Here is a 9,431-nt window from a genome sequence, read left to right on the forward strand (position 1 = left end):
GAGCGAGGCTCCGTCTCAAAAAAAAAAAAAAAAAAAGATCGGAGGCTTTGCCCCAATCTAGAAAGTAGGAGAACTGGGATTCCAACTCAAACCCATGAATGTTGGAGTCTCTCCTCTTTAATGGAAGTGGCAAAAGAGATAGAAGAGCATCCCTGTTAGTTCTGTGATTTCATTGTGTAACTATGAAGTACTGTTAAGACCCAAGCACAGACATACCAACTAGCTCAAATACATAAGGTGTTTATGAAGAAATGTTTTCACAGATTTGTCTTTGCAACTGCTGCAATGCACATGTAATCACTGTTGTTTATTATCATAACTGATGTTTTGGTACTTCAGAAATAAAATTGATCTAGTGGGAATGTCAGCTCCATGACTGTAATGATAACCTCGGCCTGGTGTACTCCTTGCGGAGTACCAAGCACACTGGCAGCTGTACAAGGAGAAACTTATTTTACAAGTCGCTGTAAGATGGGTGCAGGGATAGCCAGTGGCCTGCGAGACACAATGTCCACGCTTCCCTGTGGAACCAAAGGGCAGAATTACCATCTGTGTTTTCCTTCTGCAAGAAAAGGGTATGGGCCATCGTCTTTGGGGGGAAAAAGGAAGTAGAATGACAGCTGTCATTCAAGATGAAGTGCTCTGGTACATCTTTCCTGTTTAGGGCAGGCAGTTTAGCATAGTTGTGAAAGCATAGGTTAAATCGTGGCTCCAGTCTTTCTTCAGTGTGTGACTTTGGGTGAGCTGCTTCTCATTTATTTCACCTGGAAAATTGCTGTAATAATAGTACCTGCCATGATAGGGTTTTCGTTAGGGCAAAAACTTAGCCTATGAAAATCCTTGAACCCAGTGCTTGGCAACTCATAATCACTCATTAAATGCTGGCTACAAGTATTATTCTCATCACCCATTAGTGTTAATGGTCTTCAATACTATTTTATTTTAGTGGAAAGAGGACAGTTACTTCTTAGAATCTAACTAAAGACCATTATTGCTTTGGGTAAAGAAAGACCATGAGTCTCTTTTTAGGTTATGTTGCATAGTTTTATTTATTTTTGTCTCTCTTCTGTTGCCCTTTTTCCTACAGATGGATGATGTAATCGATGACATCATTAGCCTAGAATCAAGTTATAATGAGGAAATCTTGGGCTTGATGGATCCTGCTTTGCAAATGGCGAATACGGTATTGGTAACCTTTTTTGAAGTAGAAAATCTTGAGGTGTTTCCAGGGTTCTCTTCTTTTTTCTTAAACTTTTATTGTATCTTTGTAACTGGTTCACTGATGAAATGTATTAATAGTAAAATGGAGAATTATCTCAGGATCACAAATAAGTGACTTTGACATCAGAAATTAAGAAGTTTTTATGAGTTTGTGAATAAGCCCATGATAAAACGCTACATTCCCTGGAGTCCAAGAGCAGTTTTGATAGGACATTATCCCTTCCAATTCCCTTGACATCTAATGCCCAACCCAGTACACTGCAGCCAAGGGAACCATTATGAACTGCACTATTCACAATGGTGCTCTAGTCAGCCTGAAAAAGGTTGTGCAGTTTTTCAAGAAGGTTTTTTCATATTCTTAGGTTATAGAGGGACATTGGGGTTACCCTTATCCAACAGCAAAATTTATTCCAACTTCAGTTCATAAACAATGGTCCTGTTTGCTATTATATGTTACTTGTTTTTCTCTGTAATTTAGAGACTTGCCTATATTGTTTATTTTCCTTCATTCCTTACATTTTAGCCTTATGTTACTGTTTCACCAAAGTCTTATTGCAGATCTTATTTAGTCCTTGCAATTATTCTGTGAGTCAAGTTCGGATGGTATCATTGCCCTCAGTTTTAAACTGTAACTAGGTTAGACGGTCTTATGCAAGATTACATAGCTTGGGTGTATCAGAGCCAGGCCTGCTTGGCAGGTCTTTGAATGCCTTCTCCAGTCCTTTTCTGTTTTCTCTGAGAGCAATGCTATGAGACTATCATATTCTTAATAACTAGTGTTTTAAAGACCAATATTTATTGAGGGGAAAGGGAAAAGGGGAGTTGTTCAAAGAGTATGGAGTTTCAGATTTGCAAGATGAAAAATTCTGGAGATCTATTTGACAACAATGTGAACATACATAACACTATCGAACCATACACTTAAAACTGGTTAAGATGGCAACTTTTATCGTATGTGTTTTTTACCATGATGAAAGTTTTTAAAGATATGACTAACTTCCAATAGTAAATTCCCTTGGCCAGGGGACAAAATAGCACTTACTTAGTTACACCAGAATCCTCAGAAAATTGAGTCTTATAATAGCACTTTTCTTTTTTTTTTTTTAAATCCATCTCGGTCCAGTTCTTCAAGTTCACTGCCTTGAACTCATGTGGGGTGAGGACTTCCCTTGAAACCTCAAGCTTCTTCTGTGATATTTGGAGTTTGTCTACTTTCTACCCATTTAAACCCACACCCTGATTTTGGAAGAACCAGGTGTTCTGCCATTTTGATAAAAGTTTTCTTGCCGAACTATCCCAACCTCTTGGAATCCTTGGTTGGCTTTTGTGGAACCTTTCTGCTTACAAGTTGGTGCATCCCATGAGGCCAACTATACTTGTCTAGCAGTCAGAATCTTAGGACGAACATGCACAAAACACTTGGGGAAGCATGCCCTGGAGAATTTATAAATATACCCAAAGACATATATTTACGTTACATTGCTCTAGCAGCATTAATTAGCAATGGCCCAGTCATTTCAAAAGAACTTTGCCATGAGAGTGGTCATTTTGCTAGTGGTGTCAAATGGGTCCCTGGGCACCCTCAAGTGGGCTGTTAGAATTGATATGATTCTGTAAAATCATTGACTTTTTTTGTAATGGCAAAGACCTTTGATGTCATTTGGTCTAACCTAGTACTCAATCCATTTGCTTTCTGTGGTTGGTTGGTTTGTTTGTTTATACAGGATTTCATTTTGTTGCCTAGGCTGATCTTGAGCTCCTGGGCTCAAGTGATCTTCCTCCCTCAAGTAACTGGGATTATAGGCGTGCACCACTATGCCTGGCCTGACCTTCTCTTGCATCTCCTTCATATTCTCCACAAAAAAATCAAGCCATCCAGCTTCTTGAAAGCCTCCAAAAAAGGATCTGTACTAGCTCACTAGGGAAATAGCAAAATGGTTAGGATTTAGAGATTTCTGACCAGATCTGGGGTCAAATCCTGAATCTGCCATTTCCTCTGTGACCTTGCATGTTATTTAGCTTCCTGAAACCCTACGTTTCCCCATCTGTAAAATGGGGCTGTTAAATATACCTATATCATGTGGTTAACACACTTGATAAAGTATCTACAGTATTTAGCGTTGGAAACACAAGTTGTATTCTAAATTATTAAATATAACTTATTAATTATAATATCAAATAATATTGATAGTATTTGTGTATTCAGCTGATCTTCATTGAGCCCCTATAATGTATCCAGCTCTATGTTAGCTATCTGTGAGACATATTTATCTCAGAATATCCCTCACAGTAAATAACGCTGTAAATTGCAGCATGAGTCGTAGTTTGCTTCATGGAGAACTTTTTCACATACCAACCCTTCTGAAGACAGTTGTTATGACCCCATATATGCTTCTGTCCTTTAGAATGAATACCTGGCTGGGCCCATGGCTCACGCCTATAATCCTAGCACTTTGGGAGGCCGAAGCAAGAGGATCACTTCAGACCAGGAGTTGGAGATCAGCCTGGGCAACATAGAGAGAACCCGTCTCTATAAAAAATATAAAAAATTAGCTGGGTGGGGTAGTAGTACATACCTGTAGTCCTAGCTACTCAGGAGGCTGAGCTGGGAGGATCACTTGAGCCCAAGAGTTCAAGGATGCAATGAATCATGATCATGCCACTGTCCTTTAGCCTGGGCAACAGAGGAAGACCCTGTCTCTAAAAAACACATTTAAAAATAAAAAAGAATGAATCCTCGTACCTCTTCATTCCATCTACATTAGCGTTGAGGCCTTGTTCCTTCATTATATGGTTGCTCCTAAACTATATTAAAGATTAATTTAGTATTTATTAATATGCCTAATAGGTGGGCAGCACCGGGCAAGGTGCTGTGGATGCAAAGGTGACTAAGGTATGTTTCCTGTTCTCATGGGGGGTTCTCATGGGAGTTTCCAGTCTAGAAGGGGGAGACTCTTTTAGCCCTTGAGGGGAGAAGGACAATTCAGGAGCAGAGAGGCCATCTCAAAGGAAATTTCCAGATAAGAAAGATCCTCTGGGCAGAGTTGAATTAACTCCCAGACAGGAGAGGAGTCCCCTGCAGCCACCCTTAGAAGTCACTGACTTTATCCCGGCATCCACCTCTCTTCTATTTCCCCATGCTAGAAAGGCTAAATGTGGCTCCATTAGAGTCTTCTTTCAACAAATCTATTTCAGCATTTTGCCATTAGGGGAAAGGCAATGTAACTTCAACATTAGGAGCACAGACTCTGAACCAGACATCTGAATACATACCCTTGAGTGAGTGATTCAACCTCTCTGCTTCTGTGTCCTTGTCTGTAAAATGGGGATCATAATAGCATCTACTGCAATAGAATTAATGGGAGAATTATAAGAGGTCATCCACAAAAAGCATTTAGAACAGTTGGGCCCTGATAAGCTCTCACTAAAAGTTAGTTACTAGCTCTTATTCTTGATGAACTTGGGTTTTAGTTGTCAAAATTAAGTAACAAAGCTACTACAACCTATTAACATTTTAATTTTTTTCCCACAGTAAAGTTTAAATTTAATGTTCTTCATGTTAGGCATTTTTTTTCTTTTATTTGATTATTTGAAATGCTTTATTTCAAGTTAACTATGGAGAAAAAAATAAAGTGGAAGGAACACTTAGAAAGGAAACTGTCCTAAGGGAATTGAAGTCTAGAAATAACTATTCTGAGAGCACAAGGGCCCTCTTGTACTATCAAAAACAAAGAATAAAAGTCCCAGTTTACTTGTGTTAACAGTGCTCAATTGATATTCAGAGAAGGGGACCATCCAGAGAGAAAAAATAATAACATTTTACGATTATCATTTACTTGGGAAAATATTCATTTTGGTGGAGCACAACATTGAAGAACTCAATTCAGACCAATATGGGGGCATAGACCCAGGCGCATCTTCCTTCAATTTTTTTGTCCCAATTAGACTGTGGCTTTCGTCTGTCCACGGTGCAGTTTGTGCTCTGGAAGTGAAATCTTGCTATTTAGGTAAATGGCCTGGATAAAAACCCAACAAAGATGTGAAATATACATGTTAATAGAAGAAGTCTCTTCCTCTTTCTTAGCTCTTAAAGGTGTTATTTTGACCTAATTGTGATGTTAACTATATTTATGGGGGAAGTTTTCTAATGCAGAAGAACTAACCACAGAATCCTTTCTTTAAAATGCATGACTAGGAGACACATTTTAAATTATTTCCATCAACCTTCCTTTTAGTAGCTTCAGCAAATAAGAGCTGTTGATACAAATAATATACACCACCATTTAGAACACAGTTTCTCAACTGTGGAACTGTTGACATTTGGGATGCATAAGTCTTTGTGGTGGGAGACTGTCCTGTGCATTTTAGGATGCTTCACAGCATCCCTGGCCTTCACCCACTGGATGTCAGCAGCAAATACCCTGCAGGTGCATCAGCTGAAAATACCTCCAGACATTGATCCAGGGAAACAAAATCAGCTGTAGTGTAGAAGCCCTGACTTGGAATAATGACTGGTCACCTCAGCCTTGCAGATTCCCTGATTTCTGTTCCTAGATTTGTATTGCAGTCTGGTAAAAATTGTCTAATCGTTGACAATGTACTTAGTAATTAACATGGCAAGTGGTTTTGTTGATCAAAGTGAACATTAGCTCACCTGTCAAAACTGTAAAGTGGGAATCCAGTGCTCCCTAGAAAATTATAATACGTGTTGTTAATCATAGTGGTTACTACTTACTGATCACTGAAGTAACAGGCACTGTGTTTCACTTACTTTATCTCTATGAAATCTTATGAAAACCCTGTGAGATGAATGGTTGTCGCTTTCCAATTGGAGACACTAAGCCTCAGAGAACTTGCTTAATATCACATAGCAAGTTAGCAAAGAGGCAGGATTTTAATCTGGGTCTCTGACTCCTAAGCACAGGCTATAAAGTTCTGCACCATTAATCGGTAGATTGGAGTATCCACATTTGGCTAATAAGCATCAGGGTTTTTATTTCCTCAGATCTAATTGGAGATGAATTGAAAGTTGCAGTTTCTAACTGGTTAATATCAGCATGTTGATACTCTCCCCACCCCCAGTTCTGCTGTTAACATGGGACCTGAGCCTCCAACCAAAAACCTCCATTTGGGAATGGCCAAAACCTTGGCTTTTCTTTCTGTAAAAAGCAGTAAGATGCCATACACAAAGTGCCATTTTAATTCTGTGCTTGGCCCAAAGTAGGCACCCAAAAAATGAGATGACCCCCAGCAAAATATTCTGGCATGCTTTCTGCTTCCCACTCCTAATCAGTATGGGGAATGCAGCCGAAGCAGGAAATCTTTCAGAGAAGTAGATAGAGGGCTATAAGCTTTTTCAACTGGAAGTAATGATGTCTGACCTCAGTAGAGTGCCCAATGAGGCATCTTGCTGTAGGGATTTTAATTCATTTCCCTTATTGGTGTGCACTGTCATCAATCGATGCTAATCACAGCAGTCCTTTCTGTAGTTTTTCACCTGTCTCAATCCATTTCTCACTAGGTATCCCCCACTTTGCTCTTTGTCTCCCCCACCCTGTCCATCTGGCTGTCTATGGCAGAAAGCATTCTCTCTCTCAGTCATGTACATATCTCTTCTTTAGAACATAGTTAGAAAATATGTTCTTTTCCAGAAGAAGCTTAGAATTAGATGTCTGTTCCACATAGGTCTATCAATGACTTGGAGATGTGTATCAGTTGCTATTATTTATCCCTAACAAATCTTCATAATAACACAGTGAGTTTTGCATACAATTTGCATATGAAAACCATATATGTGATTTGCCTTTCTAGAGCAAGGGGAATAATTTTTCTTTTAGCTTATTGCTTTGAATTTTCAAGTCACATTCTTGGTTTGTTAAAACCCAGAAGCTTTCCCAAAACCTGAAATTCTCAAGAGATAGGGGAATAAAGCTTTGGAATCCAAGGAGTTACCAGACATCATGACAACTGTATAAGTTTAGTCTCTCTGGTACTTTACAGAGCTATTTTGAAACATGTGAGTGCCTTTCACTTTGCGTTAAATTGGACAAGAATAAAACTAAACACACACACAGAGCAAGGCTGACCCTGAGAAGGTGACCTATTTCAAATCAAACCACTTAGTGAAATGATAGCTAATAATCAAAGTCACTTTTTATCAATTCCTTAAAGGGCCTTGAAATACGATACAAGGGCATTTTAAATGACCACAATGTCTTATTTTTGTGCATGTGTATGGGGGTATGTGTATTAGGTTTTATGCACATACTATAAACGCTGCTTTCAAAAAGGAGCAAAAGAAGGAGTTGTATTCTGCTGGTTTGTCTGTCCTCCCTGCCCACCTCAGTCCTGTTTGAGCCAGTGTCTGATTCACCCATCAAGAAGTATCTTATTCCATGTCCATTGCCTCCCACCCAAATCTCTTTAGCTAGGGGTTTAATTCATAGAGTATATGTTTAGAAGCCATCCCAGAAATTGATGCAATGGCTACCAATGAGGGGAAGCACATTTGATTCGTATTTTGTGGCATATTTTCATCTGTATGTTAGTGGTCATTTGAGAGGATACAAGGTACTCTGTTGAATACAGTTTTTACTAGATACCTCTCAGTCACTAAACATTTTAATCACACCTAAATGCTTTCTGAATGTACTTTTCTCAGATGTAGAATACAATTCAATGTGTAATCAAGAAACGGGAGGGCTAAACAACATAAAGTCTTACCCAGTAATCATGGTTATAGAAATTGTTTGAATCAGTCTAGTAACGGTACATGTCTGCAAGTGGAAGGAGTGAGGTCACTCAATGATTTCTCCATAGTTACTATTTCAAACTGTATTTCAGGGTGTGGGAAGGGGGATCCATTTGGGCCTTTTCTACAAAAACAGGCCTATAAACTGCTGCAACCAGCTAGTTACCAAGAAATGCACATACACAACCAGAGGAGAGCTCGCTGCTTTAAAACATCCCATTCAGAACCAGAGGAAAAACTCTGATGCTAGCTTGGGGAAGGCTAACTATTTCTTTTACTTTTTATTTTTTTAACTTTTTTGAAAGTGTAAATTGTTGCTCTGTTTTAAAGTCTGTGGGCTCCCTCTTGTGGCTTTGTGGAAAATTTCAATTTCAAGAAAATGCTTTTTCTCTCTAGCATTAAGGAAATCATTTCTTTTCCAATTTAAAAACAAATAAATAAAAACTTTCATTGCTTTTCCTTGTAAAAGGAAAAGAAGAAGAGGTGGAGACGAGAAGGAAGGAACAAAATTAACTTTAATGGAAAGTCCTATTTGGTGAAAAGGTCATTTTATATACAATCCTGTTTTACAATAATAGCCAACATTTCCTGAACATCCTCTGTATGCTACTAGTTGTACTAGATAATGCATTCACCACATTATTCATTGTCTCCATGCTCAAAATAAGCCCACTGGCTAGTTAGTGTAATCATTTTATGGGTGTGAGACTGTACTTTCCTCCCTCAAAGGGAGCTAGTTGAGGAGATCCTGTGACTCTCTTTTCATATCTGCAAGCGAATGAAAAAATAAACATCTCATATTTTCCTATTTTAAAAATGATTTTTTTTGTATCAAATAATTTTTCTTAAATAAATCCTAGAGTAGGATCATAGTTTTTTATCTGAAAAAACGTGGGAATTGTTCAACAGTTAATTTCTGTTACTGTTGGTCTCTCTCTAGTTGCCTGTCTCGGGAAACTTGATTGATCTTTATGGAAACCAAGGTCTGCCACCACCAGGCCTCACCATCAGCAACTCCTGTCCAGCCAACCTCCCCAACATAAAAAGGGAGCTCACAGGTAAACACCTAACAAATGTACCTCTTACTGCAGATTTCAAGGAGATCCTTGAAAATCTCCTGAGATACTGGGAATCGGGGCCACAATTACTGCATGTCACCAATCACTATCTATGATGAAGGTCCCCTTTGCACTGGGGATAGTAGGCAACTCTTTCAGCTGTAACTGTCTCCACCCTACCTGATATGTATGTTTCTTTTGTTGTTGTTGTTGTTGTTGTTGTTGTTGAGACGGAGTCTCGCTCTGTTGCCCAGGCTGGAGTGCAGTGGCCGGATTTCAGCTCACTGCAAGCTCCGCCTCCCGAGTTTACGCCATTCTCCTGCCTCAGCCTCCCGAGTAGCTGGGACTACAGGCGCCCGCCACCTCGCCCGGCTAGTTTTTTGTATTTTTTTAGTAGAGAC

General features: G+C 39.2%; 1 protein-coding gene across 10 annotated transcripts in view; it reads left to right on the forward strand.

Annotated features, from left to right (window-relative positions):
• The window catches only part of MITF (microphthalmia-associated transcription factor), a 226,764-nt gene that overhangs the window by 197,617 nt on the left and 19,716 nt on the right, over positions 1 to 9,431 (forward strand). For all 10 annotated transcript variants that reach the window (XM_011971045.1, XM_011971039.1, XM_011971068.1 and 7 more), the window contains 2 exons: positions 1,088 to 1,183; positions 8,913 to 9,030. In XM_011971045.1, the coding sequence (XP_011826435.1) occupies positions 1,088 to 1,183; positions 8,913 to 9,030 (214 nt within the window). The remainder of the gene's footprint in view (positions 1 to 1,087; positions 1,184 to 8,912; positions 9,031 to 9,431) is intronic.

Source organism: Mandrillus leucophaeus, unplaced genomic scaffold, assembly GCF_000951045.1.
Source record: "Mandrillus leucophaeus isolate KB7577 unplaced genomic scaffold, Mleu.le_1.0 Scaffold121, whole genome shotgun sequence".
Taxonomy (NCBI): Eukaryota; Metazoa; Chordata; class Mammalia; order Primates; family Cercopithecidae; genus Mandrillus; species Mandrillus leucophaeus.